Raw genomic sequence first — 18,731 nt, 5'->3', positions numbered from 1 at the left:
ATGTTGGGCAGAATCGCAGCCACATTCAGAGTGGAGTGAGAACGTCCACTATCTAGAAGGGACTGTTGTCTAAGCAACAATGTACATGCTGTCCCCAAGGAACACGCACATTCTTGCCCCCCAGTTGGGGTAGAAAGTGCGTGAGTGCAAGCTGCACGGCCCGAAGCTCTAGCACGTTGACCTGGCGCGCACTCTGCTGGGCAGACCACTGACCCTGAACGGTCCTGCCCTGCCGCACTGTACCCCACCCTGAGAGACATGCACCTATGGTGATGGTCTCCTGGCGGGATGGGATGGCGCCCATGGGCACGCCTACCAGAGATAGGCCCTGCCCCTCCAGCGTGACAGAGAGTGGAGCAATGCTGCGACACCCTGACTTCACTGTGCCTGTGCCACTTGGCGTCCAAGTGAAGGCTGTTCAGCCACATCTGCATGGGGCACAACGACAGCGGGCCTAAGGGCCCAGCGGCCGAGGCAGCTGCCAGTCTGCCCAAGGGCCGGAGGAACTGAATATAAGGCACCCTCTTGCCCGGCCCACGTGGAAGTAGGCATCCCTCGGTTGGGAACCACTCCACCTGTGCGTATGCAGTAGTCAGCATATAGAATGGCAGCACCTTCAGGAATCTGTTGATTCCTCTGAGGTCCAAGATCGGGCGAAATCCGCCGACTTTCTTGCTCACGAGAAAGTATGCCGAGTAGAACCCCCTGGCTAAGCAGAGGGTCTTACTGGGTTGATTGCGTCCTTGGACAAAAGGACGGACAACTCTTGGCCCAGAGGTAGGGCCCCTGCCGGATCGCTGACGACTGTCAATTAGACCCAGCCGAAGGCTAGGGGCCGGAGCTGCGGTCCGTACCCCTGGGTTAAGGTGAAAACCACCCAAGGGACGGAAGTACAGACTGCCCAGAAACTGAGCTGCTGCTGGGAAAGCAGCCGCCGACCACCCCCGGGATTTCAGAGCCCAGCCCCCCGGACCCTGGAGCCTCTTGGGGGGGTTCCGGTAAGGCTCTGGGGCACGAGGCCGCCTGGAAGGCGGGCGACATGGGGCACGTAAGTCATTGGGAGGCGGTTGAGTGGGCCGCTAAGACCTCTGCAGACGCTGTAATCCAGCGGCTGAGTGCGGCTGCTAGAGCGGCCCTTGGGCCTGCTGGGAGTTGGCACAGGTCTGCGAGGACCCGAGTGCTGCTGCCTGGTCTGCCTAGCTTGGGCGGCACACTCCAGTGCCTCCAGGGCAGCTGATCTAAACAGCTCCCCTGGCTCGACTGGTACGCGACGGAGGACTCTCCGTCAACCGGAGGAGGTGCGTCAGCCGAAGGAGGGGCGCCAACCGAAGGAGGGGGGGGGGGGGGTGCTTAATGGAAAGAGTAGAGCGTTGCTGCTACTCGCCGAACAGAAAGAGGGATGTAATTACACCCACGTTACGGCAGAGGGAGCGGGAGCGAGATCACTGCCTTCACCTAGCTGGATTAGTAAATAAGGCAGTTTACCAAGAGCGGGGGCGAAAACACTGCCTTCACTGGCTGAGCTAGAGGCGAGTGCCAGATGCAGCGTAACCGGGAGCGGGTGCAGGAACACAGCCTTCACCAGCTACCTGCTTAACGGAACCAGGCAGTTTAGCGTCTACCAGGAGCGGGGGCGAGAACACTGCCTTCACTGGTTAAATTAAGACGAATGCCAGATGCAGCATAACCGGGAGCGGGTGCGGGAACACAGCCTTCACCAGCTACCTGCTTAACAGAATAAACAAGGCAGTTTAGCGTCTACCAGGAGCGGGGGCGAGAACACTGCCTTCGCTGGTTGAGTTAGAGACGAATGCCAGATGCAGCGTAACCGGGAGCGGGTGCGGGAACACAGCCTTCACCAGCTACCTGCTTAACAGAAAAACAAGGCAGTTTGGCGTCTACCAGGAGCGGGGGCGAGAACTGCCTTCACTGGTTGAGTTAGAGACGAATGCCAGATGCAGTGTAACCGGGAGCGGGTGCGGGAACACAGCCTTCACCGGCTACCTGCTTAACGGAGAAACAAGGCAGTTCCGCGTCTACCAGGAGCGGGGGCGAGAACACTGCCTTCACTGGTCGAGTTAGAGACGAATGCCAGATGCAGCGTAACCGGGAGCGGGTGCGGGAACACAGCCTTCACCAGCTACCTGCTTAACAGAAAAAACAAGGCGGTTTGGCGTCTACCAGGAGCGGGGGCGAGAACTGCCTTCACTGGTTGAGTTAGAGACGAATGCCAGATGCAGTGTAACCGGGAGCGGGTGCGGGAACACAGCCTTCACCGGCTACCTGCTTAACGGAAAAACGAGGCCGTTTGGCATCTACCAGGAGTGGGGGCGAGAACTGCCTTCACTGGTTAAGTTAGAGTCGAACGCCAGATGCAGTGTAACCGGGAGCGGGAACACAGCCTTCACCGGCTACCTGCTGAACGGGAAGAGTAGAGCGGTGCTACTACTCGCCGAACAGAAAAAGGGATGTAGCTACATCCGCATTACCGGTAGAGGGAGCGTAATCAGGACAACTTGGCTGGGAGCGGGTGTGGAAACACAGCCATCCCCAGCAACAAGCTGACACAAACCTGTCTGTCGAGGCTCTGCACAGCCGGCGCAGCTCCTGGAGGACGCGTCTAATGACCCGTAGCCCCGACTGTCAGTCGCGAAGCTTCACGCGGCCAGCTGTTTGCAGAGAAATCCCTCAGATCAAACGTTCAAACCTGAACGCTGTAGGCTACGAAAACGTAGCCACGGTACCCTCGCGCAGCGAGAAGATGAAAAGGAACAGATCCTCTGACAATACCGGCTGATATAGCCGGTGTCACGTGGGTCACAGGTGACTTTGTTGTTATTGGTACTCGAGCTGCGCATGCGCGCGATGGACATATCCAGTGCTAAAGCACCGCCTCTGGCGGTCAGTAGGGACGAAATAGAACTAAGGAGACATGAGGTTTTCCCCCCCCCAACAGTTCCATGTCCACTAATGTACAAAACAAGATGAATATAATAAAACAGTAATTCATCACATTAACAGTAAGTAGCCCTGTGTATAATATCCTCAACACTTCCAAGCATACACAAGGTGCATTGAAGACAACACAAGTCCATAAAATGTAATACTAAATGCAAATAGAACATAGTAAAATAACAATAACATTCATATCTTGGAAACATTTCTACAATTTTCGAAACAGTAAGTAGGCTTGTTTGAATGACCATAAAAACAGATCTGCATACATACCATGAATCAGATTTCTGTCATGTTTAGCCTGTTTGAGTCAGTGAGAGAAATTACACTGCCTTGATTTAGCTATTTCAGCATAGTTTGGCTCATAAGTGGTAAGAGCAATCCTGAGACACTCTCATTGGTCATGGAGCAACGTGCCCTTGTTTTGATGGCATTCATATGAGAAAAGCTAGACTCACACGTATAGGTAGATCCAAACATTGTCAGTATAAGCAAGGCCACCTTCCTCATTGTTGGCCACTTGACTCCATTCAAATGATGCTAGCAGTCCCTGTACTTTCCTTCTCCGTTCCTCTGAGCCCACAGGAAAACTGGCAGAAAACGAGCCGTGATTTGAGTTGTAGTGTCGCTTTACGTTGTATTCTTTCATCACGGATATACTTTCGTTGCACAATAAACACACCGGTTTATTACTTGTTGCGGCTGGCAAAGTAAATACATATTTGTCAGTCCATTCATTCTGGAATTGTCGATTTTCCGAATCAACTTTACGTTGCTTGGGCTTGGAGAGAGACATCTTGAAGCTGTTAACTAAAGTACTTTCTCTATGGCCCGCGAACCTAGTGTGTAACGTGAGTTTGACTGAGCCAATGACAAGTGCGGACACAGTGCGTTTTTTTTTAATGAGCAGAGCGCGGCAGGCAAAATAATGAATTCAAAATAATACAAATGAATGGAAAAACCAGCGTTTTCACCGCATCTTCGGATTTAGTGTGATCAGACATTATTTTAATTTATGCTATTACACATATGCCATTTCGATTTGCAGGCAACCTCTTGTGGGCCAGAAAAAAATTCTGAAGGGCCTGATTCGGCCCGTGGGCCGCTAGTTGAATAGGCTTGCCCTTGACCTTAGTGGGGACGTAACAGTCCCCTTTAAGAAAAATTAAGAATATCGCCAGAGTTATTTCTTTAATAATACTGACTGAAACATTACATATAGGGCATTAATTAGAGACTAGCAACTCAAATTAGAAAACAAATATTTTTTTAAAAGCTATTTTAGAGCATGAAGATGTTCCCTGATATGTGCATGTCAAAAAACCTTTTCGTGACATTGCCCAACCATACCATACCAAATGTAGCTGTTCCAACAAGCAATATTCACACCATTGGCCTGAATGGGTATACTGCTTATGACAAAAAAAGCTTCTGGGCTCTGTATGAAATAGACAATGAAAAATAAAAGCTCTGCATTAGATGCCTTGGGAGAGAAAAAGTCTTTGTTTAGGCATTCATAAAACCCCCAAAAACCAAGAGTCATAGAAAACACATATTCTCAAGCCACCGATGTGACCCAGATGTAGTGTCCATCGTTTAACTATGATGCTCAGTATCTATGGAAACCCAATTTCCATTACCAAGAGAGGAAGAGGAGTAAGAGATGGGGGAATATGTGAGAAAGGAAATCCGTTGAACGTGTTGAAAGAAAAGGGAGCAGACCAGGCAACAGTCAATATCAGCAAATTCGAATTTCTTTGACATATAAAGCCTTTCCATCATCTTTGTTCATCGGGGGGTTTAAAATACATCTCAGCAGAACCCCCAAAGCACTGACTATTTAAACTGAGCCTCTGAATCATTAATCATATTCCTCCATACTCAATCACACGTACTACCAGGATCGAGGGTCCAGGCTCTGTCTTCCATTAACCAAGTCTGTCACGTCTCTAATCCACTGAGCCCACTCCAGAATCATATCTGAAGAGATAACACACATGGCCATCCTTGATTTATGACTGCTTGTCCCTCTTAAGATGATCCTTTAGGCAGGGAAATGGAACAGGGACAAACCCAAGCTGCTGATCGTTGGTAATGTGTAAATAGTGGTCCATTAGGACAAACGTAATTTAATATGCCTACAACATAGCAAAAGGTACTCTTAATATCTATGTGTAATGTTAATCTTGACGTTTTCAAGCAAGGTAGAGAAATAATTATGTTCTTCAGGGCAAAAAATACTGGTTAGAGGTCAATCAAGAGCTAGGATGTTAACAATGCCATGGTTTTGTTTCAATCATACCTTCAATCAGTACCTTAACCTGGCTGTTACAACCTGGCAACCCAACACTCTGCTTCTACTGAATAAAAGATAGCACCCAGTCTGCCTTAACAAACAAAGTCATATCAGAATCCACATCCTCTGGAAGACACATAAACAGGAAAATTATTTATTTGATACGATTGGAAAACTGATAATACGACGTGTGATCTGTAACCAACATTGAGATTATACAGTCTTTTTGCAACTTTGCAATTTTGTCTAATCATATTTTATTAAAATTCACATCTAAAATGTTAAAAGGAAGAATCTGCTTTTAAAGTAAGCTTGCGCTCAGCTTAGACTTCTGATTGCCCTATTTTCATTAGTGCTGCTGAATAAGTAGTGAGGATTACACACTCTGCCCCTCTGAGTCTGCAGTGATACTCCTTGTTTAACTTTAGTATTATTCCCATTATAAAGGGTATATCATCATACATCATCAAATCAAGGCAATACACATGTTTCAAAGTGTAGTATGAGTGAGTCACACTTGATTTGGAGGGGTAGAAAATGAATAATCTGTTGAGGAGCACACTAACTGCTGTTTAATGGATTGTATGAGTGTTTGTCAAGCTCTGTGATCAATGATTTGGATCAATACTTGCTTGGGTGAATGCTACATGTAATAGAGGTGGCAGATTGATGGCTTGGGATGAAAAAACACGTAGTATTATTACAATCCTTATGTCACATGACAAGGCAGGTATTAAAAACAAATCCAATAATTTTCAATTAAAGAATATATTATTGTTGGATAGAAGCTGGACTAGAATCTGATATAAAGAGATGCTGGATTGATTTGGAGTCACTAGTTCACATTACATGAAAGCTATTAAAGACAAAAAAACTGATAATTCTTAATAACAAAGGAGATGTTTCCTACCTGTCCAGTGTAATAATACAGTTCTGCATATGTAGTCATACGGCTGTTTTTTGTAAACAACAAATCCATATGTTTTGACTTAAAGAATATGTTGTATTGCTGAGTTTCTGTAACTCATAACTATTCATGTGTTTTAATCGTTTTAACACATGCACCAAGTTACACACTGAGGCAAATGGGTGTAATTCGTCACACCGGCTGTGTGTCTGGCTAATGGAGTGAGAACGTAAGCAGGGTGCACGCAGAAAGAGAGCCCGGCCTCCGCAAAGACTGCAGTGGGGAAGCAGGCACAGCGAGTGAATTAACTACAGAAATGATTGAAAAGGCCCGAGAAGCAAATTGAGCTTTATGAACATCCATTATTGAGTTGAAGCACTCGGAAGAACATGACAAAATTGGATGGAGAAGGGGAAAAATAGCGAGGTCAACAGGGTGGGAAAATGTGCTACGTGGAGGCCAGAGATATAGTAGGGGGTAAGAGGGAGTTGTGTGGGTGTTACATCAGACATTAACAAAAGCAAAGAGGTTGGATTCGACACATTAAACCAAGGGAAACAAGGACACTCAAAAGGAAATAAGTTGTGAGGGAAAGGAAAATATAGAGAGCACATTGTATTGCTCTGTCTTGTCTACTCGTTTACTAGCATGAGTTATTGACCATTGTGCTGTTTTTGGCTGGACATAATTTTTTTTTATCAAGCACACACACATAGTCATTGCTTTTTGACTGTTGATGAGAAGGGAAGTAGTAGGTGAACAACATCATTCTGTATTAGTGTGTTACATTAAAACGATGACACTGAAACAAAGGTATTCATATTTGCCTGGAACAAAAGGCAACACACAGCTTACACCGTTATCACTCACACCAACCTGTTGGCTTTACGATCTATATCACCCTGCAGAACACATCATAATAGATGCTAATATGATGGAGACAAACAACCCCCAGATCATGCCCCTATTTATTTGACTAATGCTCCTCTTTTCCATTACCGAAGCTTAGGATGGATGGAGGCAGGGGCAATTTATGCAGGAAAACATGCTGAATTAGGGCTCTTTTGAAGGCATAGGAAGCTGGTGACACTCGTTGAAGTCCTCCATTGATGCCATCAGGGACATCAATAAATCATGTTGCAAAGCAGGATCCTGAGAAATGATCCAAAGCAGGCTTTGTCCCACCAATCATTCATTGTTAGACTCAATGTCAGAAGACACTGGCCAGAGCGGCTGCCACTAAATATAAAGTTACACTGGTGAAAAAAACAAAAACATTTACTTCTGCTGATTACATTCTGCATGAAACTTATGCCATGGATACGTCAGGACTTCATTTGAGAAGAACCACATGGCTTACGGCGCACTAATCAATCATACTGGAGCACTTAGTGGGTGGTACTTGGGGCTACTCTCCATGGAGGATTGGACATTTATCTTTCTTTCCAGGGGTCACCTCATGCTACATGCTATGAACGTTGTAGCTTACATGTGACAATCTGCCAGTGAAGCATAGTGCTGGAGCGAGGCCCGTTGTGTCGCATCATCAGCAGGCAGCTGGCATTGGCAATATTTGAATTGGATGCTCTACAGGAAGCCAAAAATAGGAGCTGCAAAATCATCCATCAATAAGGCTCGTGACGGTTCAGGCTGTACTTCTGAACTGTAACTGCTCTGTCATCTCCCTGCTCAGGCAGCATGACAGGGATAAAGGAAGAACTGTATACGTAGAGGGAACCAAACGCATCAAGGCAATGACAATCTAGCCAAGGTTAAATGTATAAAAGAAGGAATACAACACAGTGAGAAAAACCTGTATTGGATAAGTTACAAAATGGAGGTATACTTTATTTACTTAAACAAATCCTATGATAAAAGCTAAATCAACAATGAATTGATTATACTAAAAGGTCTTTGAATCCATAGCCCCTCGTGTTCCAAACAGCTCAATTTCTGCCCATAAATGATGAAAAACACATCAATAAGCCACACAGTTGCACTGGGTGACATGTTCCTACATTACCATGATCCCACACGCTGGTTTAATTTGAGTAACTCCCACATTCACTGTCCTGCAGCTATAAACAGTCAGTAGAACCCAAAATCGGTCAACTCCGGACCTGAAAATAGACACTATTTCTTTCTGTTTAAAGGGGACCTATCATGCAAAATGCACTTTTGTAAGTCTTTTATACATGAATATGTGTCCCCGGTGTTCCAGGGAACTCACCAAGTCAGAAAACACTATTTTCCTCCATACCCAAATCTCTAAAAAAGGGGCTGCAACGGATCTGATACAGACTGATCCAGATTTGAACACTTTACTGACGTCAGTAAAGTGGTGCTACGGCTATTGGTCAATTCTCCACCTATCAGGGGAATGAGAGGTTGGGCCACGGCCGGCCATTGCTGCTCGAAAGCGCTGGAGACACTGTAGTACATATGCCAGGCCAGTAAGTGGTGCAGCAGTCTGACACAAAAGCAGCGAAGAAGACTTCCCTTGCATGGTTGCCCTTCTGTTTATTCTCCACTGTGGCTCTTTTTCTCCCTCCCCGAGGCACTTTTGCACCTCCTGCTTTAAAAAAAGAAAAAGAATAATGACTATATAATATAGACTATATAATATATAATATAATCATATGTAAGTGATAATGTGAAGCGACGCGGTCATTAGGTCATTATGGGGAAAAGAACACCGACAGGCTGATCAGGAGCCCGACGCGAAGCGGAGGGATCTAGATCGGCATGAAGGCACATTATGCAATGTGCACATTATCCCGCGTATTACATGGCCACATTCTCGACAAAGTAACAACATGACTCCCAATATTAATTGAAATGCTTTTATGGATTTAGAAAATGATTTTATTGATTTAAAAAATAGTTGTATTGATTTAAATTGACATGCATCCGCTAAGAAAAATAGTAGTAACCCGGAGTAATCTGAGGCCGCGAGCCGTTATGTGCCATCATGACACGCATGGTGTTCTTTTTTTATATATTATAATGAAGCTCGTCTCCCTGCCTGTCGGCTATGCTCATCGATGTATAATAATAAGGCTCTGCTGCTCCGGTATGAGGGTCTAGCTTCAGCAGCTACATTACCTACGGGTGCGTTCGTTAATATTAACTGTGTGGTCCGGAGTCACTGTGGCACAGACTGGACCGTTGGTGAACAGCTGTTAGAACGGGCCGTTCAGGTGTTCAGAGCAGAGCGGCAGAGCGTGATGTGAACTGAAACGTTTTTCTGTCGCAATATTATTGTTGAGCTAGCTAACTAGCATACATTGTCACTATCTGCTAACGTTAGCTTTAGCCTTCGTTTTCTAATAGTTTTTTTCATAGGCTATAAACGGAGGTGGTATAAGTATAGATCTTGTACATGAGTAAAAGTAGAATTACTCAGATCTTGTACTAGAGTAAAAGTAGAAGTACTCAGGTCTTGTACTTAAGTAAAAGTAGAATTACTCAGATCTTGTACTTGAGTAAAAGTAGAAGTACTCAGGTCTTGTACTTGAGTAAAAGTAGAAGTACCAGAATGTAGGAACAATTCTGCAATCAAAATGTTCCTCAAATAAAAGTACAAAAGTATTATCATCAAAATATAGTGAAAGTAGCGACAGTAAAAGTAGTCGTTGTGTAGATTGGTCCATTTCAGAATAATATATATGATATGTTTTATAATGATTGATCATGAAAGTGTTCTCAAAGCTGGTAAAGGTGCAGCTAGTTTGAATGACTTTGTATACTGCAGGGTAGCTTGTGAATTTACTCCAGGTGGAACTAAAGTCTGATTTAACACTTGATTATATTGCACATCATTCATCCAGATCTGTGAAGTAACTAAAGGTATTAAATACATGTAGTGGAGGAAAAGTACACTTTTTACCTCTGAACTGTAGAGGAGAAGAAGAACAAAGTAGCAAAACATTGAAATACTTAAATAAAGTACAAGTATCTCAAAATTGTACCCAAGTATAGTACTTGTTGAGTTTATGAACTTAGTTACTTTACACCACTGGCGATACAGATAGAAAGACTAAGCCTTGCACAGAGGCATGAAAATACATTTTCAAAATGCTTAACAGTGCTGCCAAAATTATAAACTGACTGCTACACAATTAAAATAAATGCTTTTATATATTTCTATTAGATGTGACTCTTTGGCGTTTCTGTTATTATTGACACTGCTGCTTTAGTTGTTCTGACTGCTAAAAATCTTCTGTTATTCCTAATTTTAAAGCCGATATTCCGTGGGGTCGGGGGCCTCGGATCCTTGTCACCTTTTTCATACCTGATGAGTTTGCATCCCTGAACAGACAACAAACAATATGGCGCACCGAGTACAGGTAATTAACGTATTGTGGTTTTAGATATAATTACATACTATTTAGGTTCTCGTTTGTTTGTCGATGTGGCTGTTTAGCGCAGTGTAATTGTGTTTATTTTGCTATATATATATATATATATATATATATATAGGCGCTATATATATATATCTTATTATTAATACATCATTGGAACGGACCTCCAGTATGCCTACATGACAAGCATTTTTATAATATACAGTAAATATATCTTTGACTTATTGCAAAATTATAAAATGAAATTCATCCCTGCTGTCATTCTGGCTTTCACTGTTCAAATGAGATGTCAGTAAACATATCATTGACTTATTGCAAAATTATAAAATGAAATTCACCCCTGTTGTCATTCTGGCTTTCACTGTCCAAATGAGATATCAACCATCAAAATGGGATAAGGGGTTCCAAGGGGTTCTCAAACGGATAGGTTATTCATTTATTTGCCTAATAGTTGCTTAAAATGCTACAATAACATGCCATATACGGTCTCTCAGCCACCGTAGGAGGCGTAGTAGGGGGCGTGTCGTGGAGTGTCGTTAATTCGCTTTTCATCTGCCATGCCTCTGCCATGCCTCTGCCATGCCTCTCAGCCACCGTAGTGTCGTGTCAGGTGGGCGTGTCGTGTACCGCCGTGTACTGTCTGCGGCCGCAGCTTGACCATATTGCTGGAAAGTGCAAATAGATGAGAGTAACACCTACGTCACTTCCGGGCAAAAATTACGGCCCCACCCACTTTTGGGGGAAAACAACGCTGTCATTTGAATGGCGGTCAATACAAATTCTGAAGTTTTTGCCAATCCGATCAAATTTTTTGGAAAACCGTGGATTTTTGGATCTTCAAAGAGCCCGATTACGATGGCCAGTCAGGCAAACAATTACATTCGATCATTGGTAATCGACAATCGGTCTTGATATATGGTTAAATTAAAATCAGTAGGCGAGGCTGTAATTTCTCCAGCTGTTACTCTCATGAGCGAGGCGGAACATAATAGTTTTATCATGCCAAAAAGCTGCTGTGTCGTTTATTGCACCTCAAACATTACAAATAATCAAGAGTTCAGTGTTTCTGTACTTCCTCTAAGAAGAAAGGACAGTAAAGGAAGAGCTCTGTGGCTTCAGGCTCGATCGCCGTTCAAATGACAGCGTTGTTTCCCCCAAAAATGGGCGGGGCCGTAAAGTGACTTAGATGTTACTCTCATCTATGAAAATCGATAGCCTACTGCTATATTTAACCATATATCGAGCCCGATCGTCAATTTCTAATGGCTTAATGCAATTGTTTGCCTGTCTGGCCATTGGAATCGGGCTTTTTGAAGATCCAAAAATCTCCGGTTTTCTTAAATTTCTGATCGGATTGGCAAAAACTTCAGAATTTGTATTGACCGCCGTTCAACTGACAGCATTGTTTTCCCCCAAAAGTGGGCGGAGCCGTTATTTTTGCCCGGAAGTGCAAAAAAATGTGTTACTCTCATCTATAGAGCGAAATGAGGCATGACTAAAATGCAGGATCTTTTTGGTATTTAAAAAAAACAACTATATTTATATATGTATGGCCCTACAATATATTGTTCAAATATAGCATGATAGGTGTCCTTTAAATTCATGTTCTTGTTTAACTACTTATTTGCAAGCTTTAAAATATAAAAATTACTTTGATTTAATTACAAACTTATTGTCTTGTTCAAGGGACTGCAGATAAAAAAATTATTATTATTATTATTTAAATTATAAATTATACAACTAAACAGCTAGTTCATTGTGCCCTTTAGCAAGATAGAAAAACGATGACTAAGTTATTTTTAATACAATAATAAGATATGAACTTAAAATAAAAAATGTTCCACCTCATTAATGAATGGGATAAACATGCATTACTGATTGTTTGGCAGCCCAGCATTGACCATAACCTGGCTATAATTAGGATATCCTCCACACCACCCAGCCGGCCCTCAGTGGACCACACTGAGCCTCTTATATGCTAATCACAACCACTTCACAGCAGCCGACAACCCACCATGGGATTCTCCCCAAATCCCTCAGGGCAAATGGAGAAGGCTTTATCTACAGTGCTCATCAGAATAGCAATGAACCTTTATCACATCATACTGGTGCACACATAATGGCTCTGATCCCTCATACAAAATGAATTCATATCTCACTTTGGAGGAAAAAGGCTGACAGACCCAAATCAAAGTAATCACAAGCCTTAAATGGGGAGATTTGTAGAAGGTGATCCGAACCTTTAATTTTAAGCTTTGACTTTCTCTCAGAAATAGATCAGATCCATCAGCTTGAGGCAGACAAAACCTTTTATCAGCAGGCCGAATGGAGAGCTGTCTGACTAACTGCTTGCAAAATTGGATTATCTCACCTGGACAGAGCGCTATCGCCCTGACTCACTTCAATAGATCCACTATAAACAGAAGGGGCACGCCTACTATATCACCACTACTACCATTACAGTAAAATATATAACTACTACAGTAGCCTACAATGACCATCACCTGTACCATTGTTACAAAACTAATAACAATATTGCTGCAACTTTAAGTAGTTCTACAAGTACTTCTGGGTGTTCATGACTACTGCTACCACTACAACCACCATGCTACTAGCATACTATAAGGGTTCAGGTTTAGCTAAAACTGCTCGTCCTACTGCTAACACTAATACCAGTACTTCCATGACTACCTATACAAGTACTACAATTGTGTAGGCTACAGATGATATAACTACTAGCCCAACTGTTAACAATACAGACTAGTGTTGTCACGATACCAACATTTTGGTTTCGATACCGATACCAAGTCAAGAATTGCGATTCCGATTCTTTTTCGATACTTTTCTTAAAAAAAGGGAAACGCGGAATATCGGCTTTAAAATTAGGAATAACAGATGATTTTAGCAGTCAGAACAACTAAAGCAGCAGTGTTACTAAGAACAGAAACGCCAAAGAGTCACATCTAATATAAATATATATAAAAGCATTTATTTTAATTGTGTAGCAGTGAGTTTAACATTTTGGCAGCACTGTTGAGCATTTTGAAAATGTATTTTCATGCCTCTGTGCAAGGCTTAGTCTTTCTATCTTTATAGCCACTGGTGTAAAGTAACTACATTCATACAGTAAACTCAAGTACTACTTGGGTACAATTTTGAGATACTTGTACTTTATTTAAGTATTTCAATGTTACTTTTGCTACTTTGTACTTCTAATCCACTACAGTTCAGAAATAATGGTGTACTTTTCCTCCCCTACATGTATTTAATCCCTTTAGTTACTTCACAGATGTGGATGAATGATGTGAAATATAATCAAGTGTTGAATCAGACTTTAGTTCCACCTGGAGTAAATCCTCAAGCTACCCTTCAGTCTACAAAGTCATTCAAACTAGCTGCACATTTACCAGCTTTGAGAACACTTTCATGATCAATCATTATAAAACATATCATATATATTATTCTGAAATGGACCAATCTGCACAATGACTACTTTTACTGTCGCTACTTTAATACTTTTACTTGAGGAATATTTTTAATGCAGTACTTTTACTGTAACAGAGTATTCCTACACTCAGGTGCTTCTAGTACAAGACCTGAGCACTTCTACTTTTACTGTCGCTACTTTAACTGTATTTTGATGATAATACTTTTGTACTTTTACTGAGGAACATTTTGATTGCAGGATTGTTCCTACATTCTAGTACTTCTACTTTAACTCAAGTACAAGACCTGGGTACTTCTACTTTTACTCGAGTACAAGATATATATATATATATATATATATATATATATACTTATACCACCGCCGTTAATAGCCTATGTAAAAAACTAATAGATAACGAAGGCTAAAGCTAACGTTAGCAGATAGTTATGCTAGTTTGCTAGTTAAGTTTGCTCAACGATAATATTGCGACAGAAACACTGTTCAGTGCACATCACGCTCTGCCGCTCCGACAGGGAGCTCTGCTCTGAACCCCTGAACGGCCCGTTCACAGACTTCTGGCGTCTTTTTTGTCAACAAGCCGAGGCGCAGCGGCAGTTGCACTCCCACTTGCAGCCATGCTTCTCGTTTCTCACATGCTCTGGCAGCTAGCGCGTGGCCGCGTGCACGAGAGAGGGGAGGGACTTAGAACGTGCTTGAGAGGAGCGGGACAGCAGGCACGGCTGCAGTGCAGGGAGTGGAAGCAGAGCGCTGAACACACACGGCTCTTATTAAAACGGCGCTTTTTCACGGGAGTACTTTTCCCCGTCATTCTTAAAGTACCGATACGAATGAAACGGAGGAATCGTACCGTTTTTAACGGCAGGGTATCGCGGTACCTTTCAAGTATCGGTACACCGTGCAACACTAATACAGACACAACGTTTGTAGCTAACAGTAATAATACTTTAACTACTACTGTAAGGCGGAGTGCTAACTTTCGTATCACTATACTTTCATGACTATCTCTACCTCTACTACTTCAACCATTGACTAGCTTCACGACCCAAGCACAGATTATTTTGGGAATCTTCCTATTGTGGAGGTGATTACACATCCTGGGCGTTTAAATACAGGGTCATCTTTACAGTAGCACCAACAGACACATTCCTATGGTTTGCCCTTGTGTGTGTTTGTCTGCCATTTTGGGCTGAGTGTCTGTCCCGTGGGGGGAAACAGACAGATACGGGCCATCCTGTGGCCCGCTGGAACCATCGTGATGGAGGCCTGGATGGGTGGAGTAGTGGAAAGGCGGAGTGGGGAGAGCTCTACAGATGTGAGGCCTGAGATAAGAGGGAAAGGCTTTCGTAACAGGATAATGGCTTCCTGTTTGAATGCTCCATAAATTGTTTGTCGGGTTACGGCTTTGAACAGTGACGCGTTTATCGGAGAATCAGATGGAAGGGGAATGCGAAAACAAGAACAACAAAGACTTCTTGTGCTGTTTACTGGGATAATGATTTAGCTACTGTGAAAGCAGCAAATAATCTAACAGGAAGGAGAAATGTTAAACAGGAAGTTGTCTGGAATTTGAAGAGAACACCAAATTGCAGATACGCAGTTTAACACCAAGTCACAGACACTGTCAATGTTTTCCAATTACCAAGAATGTCAACATTCTTACTGTTGTTGCAGCTTGAAAAAACCACATACTGTTGCAAAAGCAGACTTTAACCATACAAAACAAGCCAAAGTCAGATTTGGAGGGTTACTCAAGCCCTGTGTGGTCATTTACACTTCATACCAATTTGTCTTTCAAGAAGCTGCCTTCAAAACACAATTTGCAAGCAATTACCTTGCTTCTTAGACTTTGTGCCAGAAAAAAAACCTAATTTGCAAGAAACAAGTAAGTTATCTCAATTGTGTTAGGTTTAATATCTCATCAGAACAAGCTTGCAAAGGTCTATATCCAATCTTTATTTCAGACTCAAGGTCCATAGGGAGCTTCTATAGGGAGCGCAGAAGAATAAAATACAACACAGAGGTGACCAGAGGAAAAGTATTTGTACTCTCTCTGACACCTGTCATGATGAGGGATCATTCATCTTAGTTCTCTTCTATCTGCAGAATCCATTCGCTTGCTCGCAGCCTAAGGATGTTAAGGCACATCTGTCTCCTGCAGATGGCTGGTAAAGACTGAGAACTAGGAAATGTCTCTGTATAGCTAAGAGGGCCTTTCAGTTCTGCACACTGTAAAGAGGCAACCCTGATGAAAGTGTAATGTGCCCAAGGAAACTCAGGCCTCAGCTGGATCTCCGACTTTAAAAGAGATGCTTTCAGAGACCGGATCGACCTGGACAAAACCAGAAATATGGTCTTAATATAAAAATATACAAAGCAAGTCCACAGTCATGATTCAGACTTCCCTTTTTTAGATTGAGCCGCTTCAATGTGATCTCGCTCCACCTCTGCTACAGCTTAAGGCACTTCCATCACAGCAGTCCAGTCCGAGTTTATCACTTGTGTGAGATTAAGGCAGATTTGTCAGAGACAGCCTTTGGCTCCGCTGGCCTGAGGCGGAGCTCTGGGTTGCATACCATATCATCAGCCTGGTTAGCTAACCGTCCGGGAGCATGGTGGGCCCCAGTCTGAACTTCATGCTCCATATTCATGTGACATTCTGCGCTGGTGGCTTGCCAGAGCTGTGAACACAGCCTTGATCCTGTCTTCGGAATTTAAAGCAGCACAGACTACAACTTTAACAAGAACTAAGGGAATATGTTACGACCCTGGTCGTTATGTGTATTGTGTGTAGAGATTTCCTTCGAGTCTTTTAGAGTCCTTCAAAATTATTAGGTAGGTTTAGTAGTAGGCATGGTTAACAAAACTGTGAGTTTATGTCTTAAGGGGGGGGGGGGGGGGGGGTGTCACGGCTGCTGCTGCTGATCTGGATTGGAGCAGGTCGGGGTCCGACTCACCAATCCCTGCCCACACCTTCCGGGGACTCTTACAAGAGTGTGTGCATCTCAGTTAGACAGGAGAGGTCTGAATCTGTGTCAGATGTCTCTCGGTGCTCTCCTTACGTTCTGTGTCAGTTCTGTGTAGCTCTGTGCTAGTTCTGCTACAGTGGTTAGTTAGGGTGTGTGCTTAAGTGTTTTGTGTGTGTTCTGTGATTTGTGACGGCGTCGAACTTGTGCGAGACGCCTCACTATTTTAGCCTTAAGTGCCCATAGTGTGCTATGACTGTGATAATCTGTGACCTTCGTTTTGTGTAGCGTTATTGTGAACAGATAGCTGGTTTTAAGAGCCTGTATTTTTGATATCATCTTTATTTTGAGTTTATTATTAAAATCAACCTCTCACCAAGAACACCTGGTTTCGTGTTGCTTCCCTTTTACCCTAAGCGAGCTGGGGACGTAACAGAATACATGAAGAAATGTATGAACAGTATCTCATAACAAGATATTAGGTTCCCTCAAGGCATTTTCAGGGCCTCCAGCAATAAAGGAACTTTTTTCATCCACCACCAAGAGAGAGCAACAAGACTTCTGGTTACAAAAAGCATATTTAAAGGATCAAAGTTTGGGATAAGCGCTCATTTGCTTACTTGTTGTGGATCATTCTTGATCAGATGGCTAGTATTTCCTAACCCTCACACAGACAGCTGTGCAACTGTACAACAAACTATCATCCATCCCATATATTGTGAACAAAAGAAAACACCACGCAACACCAACAAGACCTTGGGTCTGAGGGCTCTTAAAATGGCACTGACCTGCAATGTGTTTCACCTATGTGTTTTTGTGGCCCTTCTTTTATGGACCTGTAGACCTGTCTATTATTATAGTTTTTTTAGTAACACTTTTCTACAGAGCAAATGTCTAATATGTATAGCCTAGTAATGTATTGAATAACCCATTCTAATCTGTTAATAACACTATATAATCATAGTTAAAATGTACTTAAAGCAAACCAATTCATGTGATTCATAACCAGCTTGTAATGTATTATATCTGCCTATACATCAGAACTTTAATTTGTGGCACCTTATGATCTCCTAGAGTTACTTATACACTTATAATGTTTCCTAAATATGATAATTATCATACAGCTATGAAGTATTTATAATAATTGACCTTATACATCATTATAAAAGGCTTTATAATGTGTTAAGGTTAAACCTTATAAATATTTATGAGTGCTTTGAACTTTATCTATACAGTGGTATTAAAGGGCCACACATACAAAAAGTGTCTTGACATAGCGTGTAAAACGTGTTTACATTGTGTGTGTGTTTTCTATGCTGCTCTAATCGTATTTGTAACATAGTAGCAGGACTTTCCCAGACATGTTCTCTTTAGACTTTGCATATATAATGCATACTGGCATTCTGGGTCTCTGGTTGCAAACCCAGGACACTCTGCCGATGCCCTGGTCCCACCCTGGGGTCTACTCACTCAGCAGCTGGCGGCGCAGGACATGCAGGCTTGTCTTCATGGTATCATGTGATCCGGTTCCTCCTCCACAGTGCTCATGGTTCTCTAGTAAAGAGAGAGAGAGAACGACAGATACGGTGAAACTCAACTCTGGTATCAAAATCACATTAAAGTTTTGATATACTGTGATTGTATGTGAGCAGATTTAAGTAGAGGAGACACTGAAAAGAAAGAAGGGATTGCAGTTAAGATAAGGCTTAACCTTGAACGTTTAATCCTTGTAATGACTAACATAAAACAGTAACACATCTCAGAGTGGATAATATGAATTACAACCAAAACTTTGACA

At 42.7% G+C, this 18,731-nt stretch overlaps 1 protein-coding gene across 2 annotated transcripts in view; it reads right to left on the bottom strand.

Annotated features, from left to right (window-relative positions):
* tmem108 (transmembrane protein 108) overlaps window positions 1-18,731 on the bottom strand; it is a 62,487-nt gene that overhangs the window by 10,368 nt on the left and 33,388 nt on the right. For both annotated transcript variants that reach the window (XM_034108675.2, XM_034108676.2), the window contains exon 2: window positions 18,404-18,487. In XM_034108675.2, the coding sequence (XP_033964566.1) occupies window positions 18,404-18,443 (40 nt within the window). In that variant the 5' untranslated portion in view covers window positions 18,444-18,487. The remainder of the gene's footprint in view (window positions 1-18,403; window positions 18,488-18,731) is intronic.

Source organism: Pseudochaenichthys georgianus, chromosome 20 (genome assembly GCF_902827115.2).
Source record: "Pseudochaenichthys georgianus chromosome 20, fPseGeo1.2, whole genome shotgun sequence".
Lineage (NCBI taxonomy): Eukaryota > Metazoa > Chordata > Actinopteri > Perciformes > Channichthyidae > Pseudochaenichthys > Pseudochaenichthys georgianus.
The sequence above is the reverse complement of the archived record's forward strand: the minus strand, read 5'-3'. Positions and strand labels throughout refer to the sequence as shown.